The sequence below is a fragment of the Hypomesus transpacificus genome, unplaced genomic scaffold, assembly GCF_021917145.1.
Source record: "Hypomesus transpacificus isolate Combined female unplaced genomic scaffold, fHypTra1 scaffold_309, whole genome shotgun sequence".
NCBI classification, from domain to species: domain Eukaryota; kingdom Metazoa; phylum Chordata; class Actinopteri; order Osmeriformes; family Osmeridae; genus Hypomesus; species Hypomesus transpacificus.
This window is the reverse complement of record NW_025813836.1, coordinates 56874-79492: the sequence shown is the minus strand read 5'-3', so window position 1 is coordinate 79492 and position 22619 is coordinate 56874. Positions and strand designations below refer to the sequence as shown.

At 43.4% G+C, this 22619-nt stretch overlaps 2 protein-coding genes across 3 annotated transcripts in view; both read right to left on the bottom strand.

The window, feature by feature from the left end:
- Positions 1-16844, bottom strand: part of slc6a9 (solute carrier family 6 member 9) — a 45934-nt gene extending 29090 nt beyond the window's left edge. Inside the window, exons 1-2 of one of the 2 annotated variants that reach the window (XM_047015586.1) lie at positions 16740-16844; positions 8423-8683 (exon numbers count right to left, since the gene is read on the bottom strand). In XM_047015586.1, the coding sequence (XP_046871542.1) occupies positions 8423-8452 (30 nt within the window). In that variant the 5' untranslated portion in view covers positions 8453-8683; positions 16740-16844. Of the gene's footprint in view, positions 1-8422; positions 8684-11174; positions 11406-16739 lie in introns of those variants that run through there. The other variant, XM_047015585.1, reaches the window with a different exon arrangement.
- A 2041-nt stretch (positions 16845-18885) lies between these two features.
- On the bottom strand, positions 18886-21134 carry klf17 (Kruppel-like factor 17). Its single transcript, XM_047015577.1, has 3 exons — positions 20854-21134; positions 19631-20666; positions 18886-19495 (listed from the first exon to the last, which is right to left on the bottom strand). The coding sequence occupies exons 1-3, from the start codon at positions 20938-20940 to the stop codon at positions 19320-19322; spliced, it is 1299 nt and encodes a 432-aa protein (XP_046871533.1). The 5' UTR covers positions 20941-21134; the 3' UTR covers positions 18886-19319.
- Positions 21135-22619: the final 1485 nt, after the last annotated feature.

The following is a 22619-nucleotide window of genomic DNA, read 5'->3' as shown; positions in this document are numbered from 1 at the left end:
TGACCTCTTTCTGGATGCTCTTACAATTAACCTAAGCGGTTTGTCTGTCTGTCTGTGTGTGCGCGTGCGTGACTAGCAAAATACATCGCAAACATGCAGCCAGCTCTTTAAGAGTTCCTTTGGACTGGCATATGAGTCCAAGCATCCACGAGAGCCTGTATGTATGTGTGTGTGTGTGTATACAGTTTGACATTGCAGGTCATTATCATCTCTACAGGGAGCCTTCACTAAGCCCTATTAGCCCTCCACTACACAGACCAAACACACACACACACACAAACCACAGAATAGGTCACCAATAATGAGCATCTCAGCACTGCCTGACACTTATCAATAGTTGAATAGGAGAGAAAGAGAGAGATGGGAAGGGGGTCCTATAAAGATGAAAAGAGATAAATCGACTTAGAAGCAGCTGCAGCAGATCCCCCTCATCCATACAAGTAGTTGTTGACTGTTGTAGGGAAACTTGTTTTGCTAATTGGCTAGTTATGTCTGGTGTTTAGCTCCAATTAGAGATCACAGATGCCGAGCCTGTGGAATTGCCCAGAACAGCTAAAACCTTTTTCTCTTTTCTTTCTTTCTTCTTTCCTTAGTTGTTTTTTTTTTTTTTTTTACAATTTCGCAACAGCTGTGGTGTGAACTAGGATTATTCAAACACCACACGAACAACAACAACATAAACACACAGTGGGTTTTGACGGCTATGCCCCACACAGGAAGATAAGCCTTGTGTTACTCTGAGAGAGGTGAGCCTACAGCCAGCATATCCCTAAACTTCCAAGGGAAAGAGAGGAAGGAAGAGAGAGAAAGAGAAACAGGGAGAACGAGAGAGAGGAGATAGTGTGAGTAAGGAAAGAAAGTTTACAAAAACATGAATTATGTGAACAGAGCTGTAGTCCTGCAGTACTGTTAGTAATAGTAGTAGTAATAGCAATAGCAATACTGTTAAAGTCTTTGAAGTGTTTTCTGAGTCCTGCACTTTGGAAATGGCTCTAACATGAGTTGTTTTAGGATCTGAGCTGCTGTCCAGCCAGACTCTATGAGGTAAGGTCAACGGATTAACCCTACCTGACCACCCACACCCCTTTTCCCTCGACCCCCTGCAAGCACCAGGCCTGCCCTGTCCATCCACGCCACTCATGAAAAGTAGACATGACCAGGACTATTTTAGAGGCAGCGTTCAAAACTGGCAACAGGGAGGACAAAATATCAATCAATCAAACTTTATTTATATACCACAACAAATGCAACTCCAATTGGAAATAGAAACAAGTAAAAAAGGAAATGAGAGCAAGATGGCTCCCCTCTGGCTCTCCTGCTGAAAAGTAACCCCAGATAGAAGAGACTAGATACTCCTGGCCCTCTTCTACCGCTCTACTGCTGCCCAACGCTGACATCCACTCCTCTGTCTGGAGGACAGGGCAGAGGGGGTAGGGGGGGGCAGGCTATTGGGAGCGGACAACTTCCGAGGCATGCAAGAATTTACAAAGGGTCGTGAGGCTGTGCACTGCCCATCAATGAGCCAACCAGGGTGCAGGGGGACAACAGCCAGTTGCTATAGAGAGCAAGAGGAGGCCAAGGGGGAGAGGGAGGAGGGGGGAAGGGGAGAGTGAGGTACATGGACAACAAGAGTCGTGGTGTGAGAGAGAAGGGAGAAAAATGTGTGTGGCTACACTACCTCTGGAAGAGCAAGAAAGGATTGAGAAAGGAGGTGGGGGTGTTCTTCAGTCCTGTAGCAAGTTGTCAAAACGAAATAAAGACGCTTAAAAGAATATTTGGCGAGGTTAGCATCCTCAGTGTAGCATGTAGCATCGTCACAATAACATAAAATACCGGTTGAATTAATACATGAAAAATAAAAATAACAATGAGGGATTAGGCACAGTCCCAAGCAAGCTGTGTAACCTTGTTAGTGTCACACAAAAGGTTGTTGACGTTTGATGGAAGAAATATCCAACACAAGGACGGCCTTTTGTAACGGTTATTAAAAAATAAAAAAGCCTGAGACAAATTGCTACCAACATGGACTTGACACACACTCATACAATCACAAGACAGTCAGATAGATAGAGACAGAAATCCTAGCTACAGGACAGTTAGTGATCTACTGGAACTAGGTGATCCAAGTCAGATCAAGTGGAGTGGAACGACTTAGGTTCTGAGGATGTCCTTTTAATTGGCCTAGTTTGTCAGAAGATAAGAGACGATCTGGGGTATGCATCTCGTGTGGACTGAAGATATGGTATTGTATAAGAGGGAGAATCAATAGCACCACAGCTAATAGAACAATACAGTTGGTTTGATTCCTCGTTTTGATTGTTCATCAGGAAAATGAAATGTATTTATAATCTGTGAAATTATTAGGTCACCTATTATTCATGAGAAAAGAGAAACTCAGAACAGCCATTATGCAGAGAAAAGTAAAGCTCCACTTTCTCTCTGAGTGTTGGCCTGTCTTGGTCTCATGCCCTCGCGGTGTCTCTGTCACTCTCTGTCGCTCCCTCTGAATCTCCCTCTCTTCGGGATGATAGCAATGAAGTTTGGTCTTATTAAATCCAAATCCATCTAGATATCTGTCCTTTATCCCAATTAGCTTAATATCTCATCGCCTCTGATTAGTTATCTGAACCAGGGATGAGTCGTGAGAGTCTCCGGGTCCTCCTGCTGTGGACGTGGGCTCTGGAGAGGGCGGTTATGGGTATGCGGCAGGACGGACGACACCACCGAGGGAGGTCAGAAAACGAGCCCCTGGTTTAGCATCACCAGTAGCTTTTTGTGCGGTCCGAACAAAGAAGGACACATTTCAGCGGAGACGGGGGGGTCGGGGGGGACAACAACTTCCTGAACCCTCCTTTCTTTTTCATCCACTGGGGGAGTCGGAGCGACACGGCCAGGACGGGCTTCTGGGACACGGGAGCAGCGTTTTCCAACGCTTGTCTTAACCTGAAGTTTCCATGAAAATGTCTTTCTCTCTCTCTCGCTCGCCCTCCCCCCCTCCCTTCTCTCTCCCCCTCCCCTGCCCCCACCCCCCCCCCCCCCCCCCCCCCAACCCCTCAGTAATTTCGCTGGAAGGGGCCCAGCTGTTAATTCTTTATAAATAGCGTGTAGCTCGGTTCCCCCTCAGGGAGACTGGGGGCTCAGTGGAAGCTTGGGAACAAATCGAGCCGGAAAAAGCACACAACATACACATTTTGACAAACATATGGGACCATTGCTGGGGATGAAAGTGAGGTGCATGTGACTTGAACCCTCCTCACGTGGATTGTACAATGAACAGATTAGAGCGACAGACAGCAGTGACCGTCAGCCTCAAAACTAGGAGGGGCCAGGCAGGCCTTTTGTCAACCAATGTAGATGTGTGCTGGTGCAGTCAGCGAAGGCTTTATCTACAGCCCTCACTGGCCACACACACAACAATAATAATACAAATATAAGTATGATAATAATCTCTGTGTTTGCAGATATTACGGGTAGGTCTCAGTTTGATTCCTACATCTGAAAATAAATCTTTATAATCGGTTGAAAAATGAGAATCACAACAATCTTTATCAGTGGAATGACATCTAGGGTAAAGTTCAGCTGTATGTCACGATAAACAGAACCACCTCTGACTAGGAAGAAGAACGAGTTTGAACTGAATGTGACTATGATTCTGTGTTCACACACAGTGACGTCAAGTACCAATTCCCTTAAGAAGAGGTGGGCCACGGGTGTTACGGCCATTACTACTAGTAATTCATATGTTTGTTTCCAATTTAGTATAGTGGCCTGGCTTCTAGAAAAAAAAGGTATGGAAGAGTGTTTCATCATGCGTCCACCAAACAGATTCTTACTGACCTGTTGTCCAAGCACCTGTGATTGTGTTGCAGCATGCAGAAAAACACACATATTACACATGTGACAGCTTCACTAAGTCACTTCACATATCTAATGAGCATAACCACTAACTTTCCTACAGCAACGTATGGTGTACATTACAAAAAAAAACGTGATGAAATGACCTTTTCAAATCCATTTGTGACTTTCACTTTATTTCGTAATGTTGTGTGTTTTCTTTTGCACTTTTCTTATAGTCATTGGAGCTGGAAGGCTATATTCGTGTCCTCTGGGCTACTCTTGTCCTCGCCTGCTTCTGCAACACTGAGGTCACCCCTTAAACACTCCAGCCGACGGGGGTTCCTGCAAGGGGGGGCCTGAGAACTCCAGGCCCCCCCATGTCCCATGCCTATATCTGCCACTCAGCACACAACAGGCAGAGCAGGTTGAGTTCAAGCGCAACAAATCACCGAAATATGGGGTGAAAAGCCTTTAAAGACGCGCCCCCACTGGAACCGTTGAAAAAGATTCATAACAATAAAAGTAATGGGAAGATTTAAGAGCCCCCCGTTGTCTCCTGCTATGCAAAACTGCTGTCCATAATTTCACGAACCTGAAGAGGAGGAGAAATGGAATTTCTTGTTTATCCTTTTGGAACAGGGGCGGTGGGTGGAGGAGGAGGGTGGTGGGTGGAGGAGGAGGGTGGTGGGTGGAGGAGGAGGGTGGTGGGTGGAGGAGGAGGGTGGTGGGTGGAGGAGGAGGGCGGTGGGTGGAGGAGGAGGGTGGTGGGTGGAGGAGGAGGGTGGTGGGTGGGCTGAGGTGGCTATTAACTGGAAAAAGGGATGGAGGAAGTAAGGGGGAAAAACAGAAAAACTACATTTTCAGCCTGAGTGGTTTCTTCAAATGAAATCTAAAGGCCGAAACTCAATGGGCCCCTTTTTTTTCGGTCGGGGAGCCTTTTAAAGGGAGCGCAGCAGTGGACGTGTTTGGCATTTGGTGGCCCTTGTCCTTCCATTGTGTGCTCGCCACAGTGGCTGCTTCTGCTTGGGCCCCCGATGCTCTTTCCCCATGCACTCCACTGTACAGCCACCCAGTCATCCAGGCAGCACGGAGGCTCAAACAGAAACAGAAATCATGTCTGACTACCTCACCGTCACCCATTCCCTCTGTTCTCTCCTCCCCCCCCCCCCCCCCCCCCCCCCCCGTCCACATCTGTTCCCATGGCCTGAGCCCGGGGTCAGGGCTGCACGGTTGCACAGTTAGAAAAGATGTGAACGCTACAGCTAATTCAGCTGACTGACTGACTGACTGACTGGCAGCTCAATATGGCCCTTATATAAGGAAAGAGGGAGAGACAGAGAGAGAGAGACGAGAGGAATATATGAGAGAGAGAGACGAGGGGAATATATGAGAGAGAGAGAGAGAGAGAGAGAGAGAGAGAGAGAGAGAGAGAAAAAAAGACAGAAAGAGAGAGAATGAGGGGCAAACTGAAAAGAAGGTGTAGCGTCCCACCTGAAACTGTTATCCTTGCACACATACCTCCGCCAGAGAATTCCACAAGCGCACCTACGCACCCAGGTAACGCCAAACGGACGTCTCGACCCCTCGGGTCCCCTCGACGTACACGACAGAAAAAGTCAACGGCGAGCTCGAGCTAAACGGCACTGTCCAGCACAGAACAATAGACACTTTGAAAATAACCTCTTTGACAGTTTTCACAGCTCCGGAGCAAATGTCTCATCCCAGAGGCTCTTGGCAGCAGGCCTGTGGGGTGGAGCGTGTGCAGCTAGGGCTCCTGTCCTGGGGGAGCCCTTTGCCAGGCCCTGGGAGCCTCCATTTGTTTCCCTTTATTTTCCACTTCACAGAGAGCAGCACACATTAGGGGAAGGGCCCATGGGAAATGGCAACACACACACACACACGTGTGGGTGAGCGCAGACACACACATATGCACGCAAACACACACACATCACTAAACAAGAGAGAAGTAACAAGATCAGGGCACTTTCACAGCTTGCCCCCAAAACTCTTTGGTCTCCGACAGGTCAGGCGTGAATCTGGGATTCGAACCAGCAACTTCTTGGTTATAGTAGTTCTACACTTGTCCTTTAGTTTCTGTCAGGCCAGGCATAAATCTACCCTGCTGGGAGTTTGCCTCATTACTGAGAGCAGAATGAAACAGCAGAATGGAATAGAAGACCACTGTTTGGTTTGCGAGACTGAAGTGTCTGATTCTCAGTTTGTTTGCACCAGGAAGTGTTTAGACACGCACATGGACAGTCACGCAAAGTTCGAGCCAAAATTGGATGCTCACAGGCCAAAGAGCAGGAGATACTCTGAAACCTCCTGGTGCATTAGCATAACTAGATGATGTCAGTAAAGTTGTGGTTGGGTATTTTTTGTGCCATAGGTAAATGGTGGCTGTGCTTCACAATTCTAATCTCGTCCCTCAGACAGCTAGCAAACAGCCAGCCAAATAACCAGCCAGCCAAATAACCAGACAGCCATGAAATAATGCCCTGAAAAGAGACAGCTACACCTCCCACTTTATTCCTCTTCTGCAAACGCAACTCTTCGCATCATATCCTCCACTCAGACACAATGGAGAGAAGGAAGGAGAGAAAGGGAGACATTAAATACAGATAAATTACAGACAGAGAGAAAGAGAGGGGCTTTTGCAGCTTCCTAAGATCGTATGCCAGAAGCCAATCTGCTCGTCCATTCAGGGAATCTATGTCTAAAAGACCGAACACTGAACAAAGATGCAGGAGATTTAACCTCTTAGAAACGTTTCGATGGGTCAGTGTTGACTTTAGATGGATGAGATTTGGAGCCAAATCAAAACCTGATTTACAGCTTGAACAGATGGGTACCGCTATAGAGCAGTTGGAATAACTGTAGACACCTGGCCAAGCAGTAACTCAGGAAGACTAAAGTCCTTTATATGAGTAATTCAACTGAAAACCAGGTAGAGAGGTCATGCAATCAATCACGCAAGAAAGAGAGTCGACAGAAGGGCTGCATGTGTCTGCAGGAGAGAGGGATGCTAATGAAAGTGTAACAGTTGGTGATGGGACAATCACCCCCTTCTCCCTCACTCCCTGCCAGCCCTTCTTCTCTGTCTCTCACCACCCTCCCTCCTTCACCCCGTCTCTCCTCTTCCATCCTCCTTCACCCGCTCCTTATTCTCCCCATTCTTCGTCACCTTCCCCCTTTCTCATCCTTGCCTCTCTTCCCGTCTTTCTCTCCCTACATCATGACTGACACGGCCGTCTGTCGGCCCAACGCAACAGAGCCAGGGATCCGAACCCGGACGCAAATCGACCAATCGCAGAAGGGGAGGCAGAGTGGGTTTGTTGTTCTCTTCTTCAGTCTTCTCCACTGGACTCCCAAGGTTAACCTTAAACCTCTCCATGCTTGTTTTCCAGCTACGATAACAAACTGTTTGTTTCTCAGCCCCCCTGGCCTTGGCCATTAATATGGTTCAAAAATATGACCGGGCCACGTCATTTGAACACGATTGGTCGTGTCGGTAGTGCTGAATAGTGCACATGGTTTGAAAGAACTGAATGCCATTACATCTAGTACAACACTGTATTATGCAAAGACGGTTTGACTGATTGATGTCACCTTTGTGTTAACAATTTATCAAGTCACTTCATCCTTGCAACACAGCCTTTCTTTGCTCCCTGTATCCACCTTATCACACTAACCACACAACAAACATCAGTCAGCACATGCTCTGAACGACTACATTCAAACCTGGAGTCCACAGTAGAGGAAACCAGCCAACAGAGCATTGCAGAGCAAAGCAGGTCCAACAGACAGTCAGGCAGCTTATCCCTACCTGGCAACACTTGCTCACCAAGGCACGCTTAAGAGGCTGCCAGTCCTTCAGCGAGTCAAAACGAGAGTGAAAGCACACACCCTTTAACACGAAACTCGACAGAAGAAAAGAACTGTCACTAACAAGTGGTTTGATTGACACCCGCTGACGTGATAAAGAGCCAGATAGCATTTCAATTCATTACGAAACACACACCACCTGAATGATGACTTCTGTGACATCAGTATGTGATGGGTTTGTCAACTTTGTAAAAGGCCTTATAGCTAAAAGACAAGTATTAACTTTTGCAATAACCAGCTATACTTACTATATCTAAGAATCTGACTTATCAATCCAGGAGGAAATCAGAAATGTTTCTCGGAACTACTCAAAGAAGTACTACAAAATGTCAAAAGTTCAGTGGTGACATTATTCCGAAATCTTTAAACGACAAGCAATGGCAGTTTGAGGTGTAGTAAGTTCAATCTCCAATCCCTTCCATATTGGGCTCTTCCTGTACGAACACTGCTGCTCAGGTCTTGACTGGTGAACTGGCCATGGGGCTGAGGCCGACAGGACACCTCTGGTCAAATGTGCCTGCTTCCTAGGGTGGCTTTAGCACCACAACCTACTTTTAAAACTAAACACAACAATCGAAATACGCTTTGCAGCCACTGAGGTGGAGTTGTGGTGCGTCTTCTGTGTGAAGAGAGCTTCTTTGGGAGTTAGGAGGGAGAGGGGGCTGCATAGGAACACCACAGCTAACAAACTGGGACTTACCAGGATCCCAGCAAACTGCTTCTCCTCCATAGTCAGCTCTGTCTAGCGAGAGACTTCTTCTGCGGGTGTGTATCTCCGTATCTCTCTCTATCTCTCTTCAAGGGACTCTTCTCCTGTGTGTGTGTGTTGAGCGCCTTGCGTGTCTTCGTCTCTGTGAGTCCTCTCTCTCTTCTCTCCCTCTCCAACGCCTGGCTCGGATGGAGGCTGGAGTGGCGTCGCTGCTTTGTGTTAATTCTCCTCTAATCCCGGCACTTTTCTATGCTGTGAGGGAGACATGTGACAGGGAGGGAGGGAGGGGCAACACTTTTTAGCTTCTTTCAAAATGTTCAAAACACAAAAGATTTCGATCAATGAAAAACTACATTTTTGTAGAACATGAGCTAAACACTTTCAGAAACTTTTATGTTGTTTGACCTGTCTTGGTACCTTCGGAAACAAAATGCATAATGTCCTGTTGTTACAACAAACTGTTGAAACTTATTGCAAAAATACAAGTCATAACACAAAAATGTTTGCTTTGCTGTTCAACTTGTTTCACTTGTTCCTATGGCTGCCCTTTGTCGTTGTTGCAGGGAATTCCCATAGTAACACAGTGTCTGCACCAGATCTAATCAAGCATCTGAGGATATGATTTCCTGATATACAGTCTTTACAAAAACACAGACTAAGTCAACTTAATTTCACTTTAGGTTGATTGCCATTGACCTGCATGCCTTACACTTCTTACTTCTGACATTCATGCATACTCTCTCTGTCTCACACACACACACAAAACTCGGTAGACATATTGCTTTTTAGAGTTAGACTTAAGTTGTGCACTCCAGTCAGAGTGTCTTTTTCAACAGCAAAACATCTTATTTGTCAGACATGATTTATGAGAGTCTGTGTTTTAAAGGTGACTGTTTCACCTTATCGGCATAACATTTCTTAAAGGGGCAATTGACTGGGTTTTTTGGGTATTTCACACTGTTCCTTAAGGTCTCCGAATAGGGTATGTAACATTGGTTGGGTTGAAAATGGCCCGGGTGCTGTTCTATGCCCTCTTACAGATCCTCTGAAATGTTCCCGGGAAAAAACACTAGCTTTTCTCCTTTTATGGTATGCTCATTAATATTTAGATAAGCTGCGCGCTGATTGGTTGGTTATCAACGAGTGAAGCTGGGAGCAAAAACGCAACACGGCCAACAGCAGCACTCCCTGAAACACTGAAGTTGGAGACTTGAAGTAAAAACGCGCAAATAAATCTATTGTGTCTACACAACACTGTTTTCAACAGATTGACTATCTTTGACTATTGACTCATTTGAAATGATAACATTACTTGTTTCCACTTCTGTTGTTGAAGCAAACTGGATTGACTTAGGTGGGTAGAACGTTAGGCTACAGCTTAGCAACCAAACCATATCGTGATTCTACTCGGCTTCAGTTACCTAGCTAGGCTAGCTCTAGATATCTTGCTGTAAAATAACATGACAAAGATCTGGACAAACATGCATCGTGAATTGTAGATTTTCATTACACAGGTTATTTATTTGAATGAAACACAGTCAGGAACATGAATCAACGTTAGCCCCATTGCCAATAAACTAGGCTAAATTATCAAACATTCTACCTATGCTCTTGCGTTAACTAGCAAGCTAAACTTGTTTACATCATGCCTACAGTCTAGGTGTTACTAGTAACAGTTACTAGCAATGCTAACGTATCCTGTATCTAGAACCTGCCTTTCTCCAGTTCTTTCAAATAGATTATCTAGACAGGCGTTAGCAATAAGCCAGACTGCAGTTCGTTTTCTGGCTATTTTTCGGAAGCTTCCCTTCTAATGCCGACTACAGCTAGTCTAGCTAGAGTCATTTGATGTGTGTAGAAACGTATTTAGCATTCTACCTGGTATGCTATATACAGGAAACGTTAGCATTGCTAATAACTGTTAGCACAACATCATACTGTCCTTATAGCTTGCGGTTGCAATGAGCATACGGTTGGAACAGCACCTCTTTCCAGGTTCAGCTTCCTAGCATATCGTGCTTGAAATTGTCCAAGGTTGTCAAAACTGTCTTGGGTGAAATGTTCAGAGCAAATGAATGATTGAGTGTCGAACTTCGCCGGGATCTTCTCATAGACAACAGCAGCCATGCCTGTTGAATGTTTGGCTCCTTGGGAAGACTGTGAGTGTTAGCCTTCCCTGTACAGCCTGGAACACAGCATTTACGATCGTGGTCCATTTTCAATATCCTTGTTATAATTCAAAACGTTCTTCTTTGTAATTCCTTATAAGTAGCCTACACAGAGCAGCGCGCAGCTAAACTAGTAGATAGACGCTACCTCGGGCTGGTCTGGATGTAAATTCTGGGGCGTGAAGATACAGACCAGAGCCAATAAGAGGGCGATCACCGGTCCTACGTAGGACCGGTGGCTTTGTTGAAAAGCTAGCGTTTTACAGCAAAAACCCTCCGAACTGTCGTTTTTCAACAATGACAAGGTAAAATCGGTTTTGCAGTCAATTGCCCCTTTAAAGACAGACAGTTAACGTGGCCATGGTAACTCAAGCATCCTACTCTTGTTTACTCTACTGACAGCATTGCATCTCAATAAGCACACGATTAAGAGCCTGTCGCAAAAAGGTGGCCAAATGTAGTTACCAAAATATTGACATACACACACACACACACACACACTGCATGCCCCAGCCAAGCTAATGCAACCCACTGACACATAATTCAACACCACCCGATTATAAAAGAAGACTTACCATAACGGAAGAACCAATAACCAATAACCTCTCAAACTATTAAAACTTGAGTTTAGGTGAGAACTATAGTGGCTAGGTCACATATGGTAGGCTAGAATGGAACCAGTAGGAGTCAATGTCCTCTGTATGCTCTGTCCTCCCTGCCCTACTCCTGCATGTACAGTCTGGATCACAGTTGCTTCACTACCATTGGCCAGTCTCTGAGAAGAGAGAAAATAAGTTTGTTGGTGGAAAACTACAGCAGGTCTAACTCTGGCTCTAAAGCAGAGAGAGAAACAGAGAGTGAGAGGGCGTAGGGACCTGTTTATACTTGTGTAACATTACCCTCCCACCTCCACCACCTCCAACCCAGTGTATTCAGATGGTTCTGGTGCTTCTGGTTGAGTCTAATACGTTTGACCTGCCTTTGATCAATGTCTATCACCGAAAAGTTACCCATTGGTCCACTGAGACTTGTATGGTACATGTGCTCACACGCCTGGGAAAAGAAAAGCTCCCTGCAGTCGGCTAGTGAGAGCTAGCAACTCTGGGAAATGGTTGAAAGTGGACATTCATTTTCAATGCTTTCTTATGTCAATACTAACATTCTCATGGTCATATCACCCAAAACTACAGTTATATTCCATTTCAGCTATGACGTTTCTCAACATTTAAGTAATTGCTGTAACAATGAGAAGATATGTTTGTAAATTGAATATTATATATTTGGATATATAATATGTTTTGTACATGTTTCACAACTAAACATTGCATATAAGCAGTAAGTTACGAAACTGATTATATTTATACCTGAAAAATATATTGACTCTTGTATTTGAATAGGGTTCCCATCCCCCCCAAGTTGGTAACAATAAATAAGGTTGTAAGTAAAGTTTAAAACGATTCTGTTTCTGTTTATCTCCCAAGTGTGTGGCTGAATGTTTACACAGAACCTTCTGTTGCACTGTGATACTATACCTCCACCCACTACAGATAAACAGATAGCTCTGGAAAACACTGAGCCCTATTACTGCTTGGACCCTCAACTAGACTCCTACTATACATAGATACACTCAGCGGAAAGTGGTAGTAGCCAACTAGCCAAGACACAAAGCTTGGGTTTCACCACTACACAACATGAGTGACTAAAACAGGTGAGTGTGACTGTACATCAACACACATTTTTAACTCATGACTGCTGTAAGGTATCAAGCATAAGGGAACTGACTTATTACCCTGTAAAACAAAATAGGCCTTAATTCCCTCAACAGTGTCTACTCACACATGACAACCAGACCAGGAACAGGGTTGGGCTGGACATGCCCGGCAACACCAGACAGTGATGTAGCTTACCCATGCACTTATTGCCAAATAACCACTAACCTATTCATCCAGAACCTGGGTTGGGCAGGCCTATTTTGTCTTGAAGAACGTTCAGTTCCTAGAACAAGTTCTTTTTCTGTGATTATGAGTTATTGTACTGCTTAAATAAACAAAGAGCTTTTCAACTTGCGTTCTAGTGGTTTAGCTGTAAATATCAGTCATTTGGACTGGTTATAATAGTGTTCATTTGAAAGAACACGGATGACATGCAAATCAATCCATCAACTACCCCCCCCCCCCTCACACATACACACGTACACACACACGTACCAGAGTGAAGCCACTGACACTGATAATCTTCTAACTGGATTAGTAAAGGGGGGCCTTGGCCCGGTGAGGGCCAGTCACTGTATTGACTGAGAACCAGTGATGTGAGTAGCAGGTGCAGACTTAGCCAACACCACCGCCACAACCTCCACCACCACCAACCTGCCCTGAGTTCAGGAGACTTTTCACTGGTTCAACTCAGGGCTGCCCAACCCTGTACACAGATCCTAATAATGACCTGGTTGACCAGCTAAATCATGTTAGTTACAACTGGGATGAGAGTGAAACCTACAGGAGGGTCGATTTTCAGGAGCAGGATTGGACAGCCCTGGTGGAACCGTACGATAGGTTCCAAACCAAAAGAGGCACACCAATCATTGGGTAGTATTTTCAAATAGTATTCGACATGGGTCCGGCACCAATGGAACAACCTGCATCTTGATTTGAACCTCGTCAAACGAGCTAGATGAGGAAGAGCTCCGCTTGAATGTATTCGCTTCTAAATAACATTGTAGAAGATTCTAGAGGCAGGCGACAGCAGAAGATCACCTCTCTTTCCATCTCCTTTCATATTGCTGAAAGTCATAAACATTTTTACGATCTGAAAAAAAGGTCAAGTGAAGCCAGAGAGTATAACTTGTTTATGTGGAACTCTGAGGCATAACTGAACCCGTGTTTTCAGTAAATCAACGTAATATAACTCGACAGGTGACAGTTGCTTTGCTCGGTTCAAAATATTTTTGTAAAGGACAGACAACCGGCTTCCCGAAAGGAAAACATTCCAGATGTTCACTCAACCAGAAGACAGCAGACTGAATATTGCCATAATAAAGCCTAATCCCAATCAATACCCGCCATACAGAGAGCCAGGCTGGAATGGAATTCTACTGTTTGTCTAATCAGAGAGCCCCTTTACTGCCAGGAAGAAGAGTGATAAGAGTGATAAGAGTAAAATAACAATCTTTGGGGGCAATTATTTTTGGGGGGACTCAAAATGAATTCCTCCCTAAATAGACTTCAACAGTAGGTCACTGTACACAGCCCAGGGTAATACAACACAGTACAGTGTGTTGTTCTGACTTGTTTCCCATTCCACCTTTTGGCAAACTGAGCCTGTGATGCCTGTTGTGTAGTGATGGGTTATGTAATAATATTACCAAGAAATGTACCCTTTGATTACTGTTGCATAATTACTCAATTGGATTATAATACAACAATATTGATTACACTGACCAAAAGGTAGGAGATTATTCTAATCGTGTACTAGCCTAATCTGGATATGTCAACAAATCAACAGATTTTATGGGAAGAGAAACAGGAATCTAATATAAAAGCTAAACTAATATTTGTCTATAGAAAGGAGTAAATAAAAGGACAAAATATGAGATATGAGTCAAAAGTAACAGTAAAGATTGTGTGAATAGTTGCACCATTGGTAAGGGTCTTGTTCCAACTGGGCAACACTGACTGATCAGGCCAGGTGGAGTCAGAAGTCCATTCCACCTTGCGGAAGGCTCTGAGATGAAATTTCAGAGTAGCCTTGCTCTGCATGAGATGTTAGATGTCACACATGGAACTCTGTTCATTTTGCTTGTTTGGTCAGGCAGACTTCAGAGCTGAAACTGGTGATCTGTTTCAACAGCAGGATCCGGACCAGGGTCTTGGTTGGTTTGAAGAACAGGTGGCATCTATGGCTTTCCCTCAGTGGTTGAGGCTGTTTCCAGAGGTGGAAACTGGAGGCCTGAGCCCCGAAAGCCTGAACCCAGTCAGAGGCCTGGTTCCTGAAAGCCTGAACCCAGTCAGAGGCCTGGTTCCTGAAAACCGAGTACACTGGGAATGACCGAGGACCCCGTTCAAAGTCTGTCCTAGTATGGCAGCTCACACTGACAATTTACAGCCTGATGTTGTCATACTTATAATTCTAGTCAGAATATGGAGTCTGAAACCGCTCCGTTGGGCTGTGAGTATGGGGCGTGTTTCAGACGAACCCGGAAAAAAATACCTCTTCGCTAAATTGGATAGACCTACAACCAATCAGAGTATCGCAATATTTTGTTTGTTGAAAACAAATTCAACCCAAGCGCTCTTTGGTGACGTGGTTGATTACGTTACTGTTGATCATCTGTCCATCATCGTATAAAGCCCGCCCTGACAATTTGATTGGTCCGAACAGCTCCTGTTCTGACATACTTTTCCCCAAAACTAGCAACCCCAGACCCAACTTCCCGACCAAATTGTTTTGTGGGCGGGGCTAAGTTGGGCTGGCAGCCAGGCTAGACAATTTAGATCCCAGAACTAGATAACTAATAGATACATAAAGCAGGGTTCACTTTCCTCCCAGACCATCACAAATCATAGCTATGCCACAATGAGCTGTTAGGTTTAGTTGCTTTAAGCTGTGAGACAGATTAGGTTAGCCTTGATCCAACTGTGGAGCATAACCACAAACTCAACTTCTCAACAGCACCCTGCAAAGCATCTGGGATCCAGTCACTCATTCTCAGATTTATGGCTTTCATTTAGACACACTTCTTGTTAAAGGAAACGATCTAATGACCTCAGACCACACAACACAACGGATCTCCAGCTACAAGTGTCTAGAGTTACAGTGTCTACAAAGTTACATTGGAAGTGATTGTGTCTGCAAGTTCCTCACCGGCATATAGTCTGTGATGTAGAGAAGACTACTGATGGGTACGTGTTGTCCCATATCGATTCAAGATGGTTTTAGAATCCATCCTTAACATACACATCTGCAAACATAATCATACTTCAGCTAGTCTGAACAAAAATAGTTGTGACCCACCGTCGTGGTGCAAAAGGTTTGTTGACAATGAGCAGGGAAGATCATTCAACAGAAAAGCACCTCTCTTTCCTTGGTCAGGAGGAATGTAAGACAATCACATTGGCCCCAAAAAATCACAATGACAACATTGACCTCTGGGGGTTGAGCCACAACACAGCAGCAAAGACTAGGAACAAATACCGGAGAACAATTCAAGAAAATTAATTAGACACGGGTAAACAAATCATATACAAAAATGATCATATAGGAGTGAATTTGGGGGGAGGGGCTGGCTCAAGGATTGTGTGTGTGTGACGCCCATCTCTGTGTGTATATATATATGGGGAAAGGTGGTGGTGGGGGGGGGGGGGGGTCTGGATTGCATTCATGCATGTAAAGCTACTATTGACACGGCCCAAATTTCTAGCTTTTAGTTGAGTATTTGAGTGGTTGTGATGTAGCTCAGGCTTCTAGTACTACAGCTACGACCCTGGCATTAAATAAAACGACGTTTTCACCAGTGTGAGCTTTACATTTTATCCCCACTAAATGTGTTAATTTTAGTGAGTTAAGCGTGTTGTTTTCTATGTTAAAATAGTTCTGTAACTGAAGTTTATTCATATTCAATGCTGTCAACTTAATCTGGTATTAATGAACTAATCTCGAGATCATTAAAGGTTTGTCTCGAGCCCAACACAGAGTCACTGACAGTGCCACGTGTTTGTCTTTGAGGAAATTCGTATGTGATAATGTATCGTTTCGCTACGAGGAAATAGCCAACTGCTCATTACAGGGCCAATTTTCAGAAAATAAACCACATTTGTTACGATAATTAAAAATAATGGCAACTTTTAGTTATTGGTTTATATTAGTCGATGAGGTTGTAAATGATACAAAGACAGTGGATTGGGCGTTTAGACACTAAAAACCTGTATAGGGCCATGTAGCTTAAATATAGGTAAATACATGAAATTCTAGGCATATTGCCAAAACACCATTAGCACACAGCTTAACATGCTTGCCAACAAAAGAAAACGATGGCATTGTTATTATAACCTAATTGGATGTTTATAATATTCAATGTCTCAAGTGGACAAAGAAAAATGTAAATTTATGCCCTTGATTATTTTTATGGCTTGTCTATCGCTTACCATGGCGAGGTCTTGACTTCTGAATAACTTCGTTCATCGAGTTAAGTTCATGGCTATGTTACATTTTAGAAGTTGCATCACTTTCAGCAGCCACAGGCTTACTCCTCCTCGCCTCAGTTGAATACGGCACCGCCCCCTTCAAAGTAAATCCCGCCTCTCTAGTAAAATACATTAATTTCCATCTCCAACTCCTCCCCTTCTTGTGGAATCTTTGTATGAAAGGTGATGAGGTGCGGTGGTATGTGCAACTTACTTTCATCTGCTACGCAGTAGGCCTACAGCTTCTTGACTTTAACGTGTGGTCTATAAAGTCATCTGTCTTGTCCGCGGCTATTTTGATGATCACCGATAACCTGTTTGGAATTGGAAACAGTGCCCTACACATTTGAACATTTTCGCCCATTGTCTTCTAGCGTGTTGTGAAGTAACCAAACAGTAGCCTAAATGAATTTGATGCTCTAATGTTATAAAAGTATCGTATCTCATAGCACATATGTATTGTTAGTAAGCTTCAAATGGGTTACAATTTTAGTTTACGTCCACAATACATGCCTTTCTAAATTGAGTTTCCACGTGCAACGTTCACATTGTCTGTGTAGTCGAATCATGCACGAATGGTAACAAAATAAATCTAACACAGAATGCTCAAATGTAACGTGTAATGGAATGATTTGTTTACATGTTTGACACAACAGGTTAGACTAATTACTAAATTAAGTACGATTGTAATGACTGAAAGATGGGTGATCACATAAACGAAGCATGTGCAGACAGGTGTGATATATTATAGGCTACGAAAGTATGTAGAGATAGAATGATCAAGAGACGGTAAGATAACCGGAAGAAATGCCTTTGTTCAGTGAGCTTTTACCTTTTTTACAGACAGGCGGTAGGGTTGACAATATGCAGCCTTATGGATACAGCACTGCGGATTGTGCACAAGGTGCAGGGGAAGAGGGGGTGGGTTTGGGGAAGGAGGGAGGGTGATGGGCAAAACGCAACGAGATACAGTAAAGTTTACATTTTATTTTGAACATATGAAAGCATTGAAAATGTGAATTAGTCTACGCCTATACAGAAGAATGGTCATCGGGACCCATTTGAGACCCAAGTTCACAGTTACTTTAAACGTTAGTTGGTGGCCACGTTTGGAAACTATAAGCTTGCTGTTTTGTATACACATTTAATTGCAAAGCCTACTGAACCATGCATCATTAAGGGACAGAAGGGGCTCTAGAAAGCTTAGGTAATGCATCATTTGGCGAATAATAGGATTTATGTCCGATGCCTAGACCAGTCAGTTTGGTACATATGCTACCACCGCCGTCGTGTGGTAAGGTCCGACAACTACATGTTAAAAAATACTAATACATGTATTTATTTTCACAATAGAGGGCGCCATTTACCTAGTTTTAAAGCTTAGTGGCATACTCAGAGACGTTCAATCCTCCATCGTAAACCTGAGATCGTGTGAGATTTGACACGCAATGTATCATAGCATGTATCATAGGGCCCTATCTGTTCATGCGAGCTCTAGGCAATGTAAATCGGAGAGACAATCAACACTGTTAAAATGTAGTTCTGTAGCCTATTTTTTTTTGCCTATTTGTTCAAGTAGGTTTCAGTTAAATCTTTGAAATATGTGAATTGTTTATTATTTAGCCTATTTAATCTTAATTGTGTTGTCATTCATTGTTTAACATATATCACAATATTGGATAGCAGCGTTCTCTAAACTATAGGCTACCGGTAGGTATCTGGCATCTTTATTGTTTCAAGAGGCTAATTTCATGATGTTTCAACTGGGAAGGGATACGTTTAATTCATACAATTTCATTTCTGTTTTCAGTTCCTGTTTTCAATTCCTGTTTTCTTTAATTAAACACTTTAAACAGAGCTATTTACACGAGGTTTACATTTAAACAAACATCGAACCGAGTGCTAATATGGACTTTATTTTCTACTGCTTCATTTAAAATTCCCAGCTTGAAGATTTATTTTGTTGATACTCATGGTAGCCTACTGGCCAAAATCTTCATCTTCACTTTCAAATTTGCGCCTGAACCTCTGGCAATAGGAATTGATTCAGTTTCAATTAAAGAGTTCCGCTACTTCCTTCCAACACCATTTAAACTCAAAAGGCACGTTTTTGGAAACTTGTAATTATTTTATTTTACAATTCTATAAAAAAAAACACACTTAATGTCTCAAGTTCTGAACTTTAACAACACATGAAATGATATACTAATAATAGTAGGCCTACATAAATACCATTAGTCTAGGCCTACATGTTGTGAAAATATCAAAGTTATAGACATTTTTTGTAAACGCCCCCCCACAAAAAAACAGGGTCCTGCTCACATTCAGTGTTAGTTTGTTTGAGAATGCATGTAACCAAAGCAGGCACCAACATTTAATAATTTATATGGAGGGCAGAGCTAATGCTCATTCTCTAAAACAGCCTAAACTGAACTACCATAATTTAGAAATTACAACATGTACAATAATTTACAAAAAGTGTCGTTTGAAACCCCACAGCATAGAGAATAACGAGGTCCAGATCCAAGTGTCTGTAATTATTCACATATGCCTCTTCATGTGCAGCGCGAGGTGGTCAGAGCGGGAAAAGGCTCGTTCACACAGGTGGCACTGGAATGGCCTGTGGCCGGTGTGCTTCCTGTAGTGACGAGTCAGCTCGTCGGACCTTGCAAACTTCCATCCACAGCCCTCCCAGTTGCAATGGTATGGTTTTTCACCTGTAGACAAGGAAAAATAAACATTAAGTGTTGTGCGCAGATCATTTTAAAACAAGCATCCAAGTTGATAAAATTGAAGCGCATGCAGGGCTAAAATAACATCTACCATATCAGACTGACATGACTCCAAATTACCTGTATGGGTTCTCATATGGGCCTTCAGGTGAGAGCTCTTAGTGTAGGTTTTCCCACATCCAGGAAACTCACAGCTATGGGTCGCAGTGCGTTTTCTGGCCCAGGACCGGCGACCCCTTTTTGGCTTGTTATCTTCTGGCGCATAAAACTCCAGAAGTGGCGATGACGGCGGAGTGAGTAACATTCCATGCATAGCGGGATGGTGTGACCGCAGTGGCTCTCGATACAGGCCGTACTGTCCATGAAAATGTGGCACACTCTGGTGATGCGTGTATTGCGGTGGGACTGGATAAGTCGTGTTCATATACTGATGAGGATGTGCCATTTGGGATGGATGTTGATGTGTGTTCATGTCACTCAGGAGGCTGTCTTTGTTTGTCACCCCGTCTGGAGACACATTCTGCTGCATGCTATGAGGCTCGAACCCCTGGACGGCTGCTGACTGTGGATGCGTGAAGGCGGCATGCATGGCACAGTGCGTGTGTTTCTGGTCATACATTTGTCCCATGTAGTCCCCCGCCATCATGCACGACTGCTCAGCGGCCTCTTTCTTAATTTTAAATCCCATTGAGTGAGAGCTGGCCACAGGGAAGTGGGCAGGAGTGGTTGTGTTTAGGGCGCACAGTTCGGTGTACTCGCGTCTGTCAGTCACAGGCTTGGCACAGTATTCTGGCAGTGGCTCACCCTGGAAGTTCAGCTCAGGAGTAAGCAGTTCAGCTACAAGGCTATGTCCAGGGCTGGTGCTGAAGTTACCATCACCGTAACTGGGTGTGTGTAGACCGTCGCTGTCACCCACAGTGCTGCAGCTCTCTGGTGACTCCGGTAGAGAGTAGGAACACGGTTGGTGAGATACATTGTTGCCTCCTTCGTTCATGGTTCCGGTAGTATTGGACAGAATGAATTCTAGATCCAAGAATTTCGCAAGATCATCTTCGTCTTTGCTTGGAAAAGTAGGTGATTCAACGATGCTGAACGCCACTTCAATGTGAGGTTTCAGACCTGTTGCCCTGGTTTCGAAATCATCGACTTTCCAGAGCTAAAAATGAAATGAGACAGCGTTAGACTCGCATATGTGCACGCATATGGTGTTTTAAAAGCTTTAAAAAAAAGTATCACTGTAGGCATTAATGCTAGGCTATATCGGAACTAAATGTTGTATATAAAAAAAATATCACAGCGTGCATGTTACTAGCCTACATTGTTAATAACAATTAGACACTCACCTGAACGATTTCAGACTGCTTCTCGTCCATAGTTCGAGGGTCGGTAAACGAAGTTAACGACGGCAGTATGGCATCAACGAGTGCCATCGTAAACTTGCAAAACAAAAAAAGTTAGCTTAGGCTACTTCTGCAGTTTGACGCTTGTTCAAATTCGATAATAGGTAAGTGACGCTGAAAGTTTGAGCCATATATATGAGACCGTATGGTTTACTCAGTACAGCATCAACTCTACAGTCACTACTGCAAATGTGACCTTTAAGTCTGCTTATAACTCCCTAGCAGTCCTGCTTTGTGCTGGGGGTGTGTCTTACCTTCTGCACCTGATCGACCAATAGGATGAGGTCGGGAAACTGTTGCGTTTCGATCTCTCATCAACAATGCATGTATAATGTGGCTTTCTATAATTAATGCATGCATTTCGATACAAATTACAAGTGTAACAGTGTGTGCATATGCTGTCCAAACTTAATTATATGCCCTGAAGAAGACTTTAGTTCGATGATTTTATCATTTGAATAATTGCCAATTATGGTTATTGTTTTCTCATAGGCTACAATTAATTGTAAAACAATTACAACACATTGTACTCCCTATCATACTTCAACCAAAAATATTTATGAGAATTAAAACATATTTTTGTATGTAGAAAGTATATATTCATGTTTTATTGTCGCAATTAGGCCATGTCCTTCTTCAAGTAAAGAAGTTTGCGTTCAAGTATTTTCTTCTGTGATAAAGGCTATGACATGTAGGTCATGTTAATATAGGCCTAGATAGGGGCCGACTCTCCACCTCCTAATGCAGGTAAGGTATAAAATAATTGTAGGCCTACATCAAAGTCAAGTCAAATATATTGATCCAAATATCACAATCATCACCGATGCCCAACACTGGTAATTGCATTACGCGTTAGCTTTCTGGAACAAATGTGTTCAAGTTGCATATGCTTAGAAAACACTTGAAGATACTGGAAAGTAGTTTCAAACTCGTCTAAAGCAGGCACAAAAACAGATAAACAGTCTGGGTATTTGTAAGTTCACTTCAAAATAAATACATTTCTCAACGTGATCCCAGGTTGTTTTACATCTAAACAATACATGTGTGAATGCGCACTATTTCTGTCTGCCAACTACCGAAACAACTATTTAATCTCGATGTAAACAAAGCAGGTACAAACTCGTTAATGTTTTTATGCAGACAGACCGATTCTTTATGTCATTAGGCAAATCTACCACTTAACAAGCTGCTTAGAACATCTGCAAATACGGGTTTTCTACGGGTCAAATACGTTTATTTTCTTTGAAAATAAACCAAATATTCTCTGTCCTACTTATAGCCTAATTTATTATAGGCCTATAGTTAATAAAACATATTTTAAACTCTAAATCTCTTTTTTATTCACTTTCAGCAGTGGTCATGTTGCCTTTAGACATTTTTGACTGTGCCACTGTCATCTGAATCATAACCTTTTGAATGCTTATCAGCAGCGCTCTCTAATCCAATAGGCCGAGTCTGCCCGAGTGACTAAACACAACTGTTCTCTGCCTTTATACTCTGTTATTTTTAAACCTCCTACGCAAATCAGATTCCGGTTGTCTGTTGCCAAGTGGAAATGGAGTTAGTTTCCTGAGGAAAAAAAAAGATCTTCCTTCGCTTTCTCATCTCAGTGCGCAGACACTTTCCAAACGGACTAGCGGCCAGACAATTAGGCCTACATTTTCACGTTTATATATCTGTTGAGAAATTGTGTTAGCTACATTTGAAAT

Bases quoted from the DNA above. Each gene is read 5' to 3' on its own strand.
- klf17 (XM_047015577.1), bottom strand. From the start codon at position 20,940: ATGGCACTCGTTGATGCCATACTGCCGTCGTTAACTTCGTTTACCGAC. The intron at 20,667-20,853 runs GTGAGTGTCTAA...TTTCATTTTTAG, and splicing joins AGCAGTCTGAAATCGTTCAG to CTCTGGAAAGTCGATGATTT. The intron at 19,496-19,630 runs GTAATTTGGAGT...CCTTGTCTACAG, and splicing joins CCATATGAGAACCCATACAG to GTGAAAAACCATACCATTGC.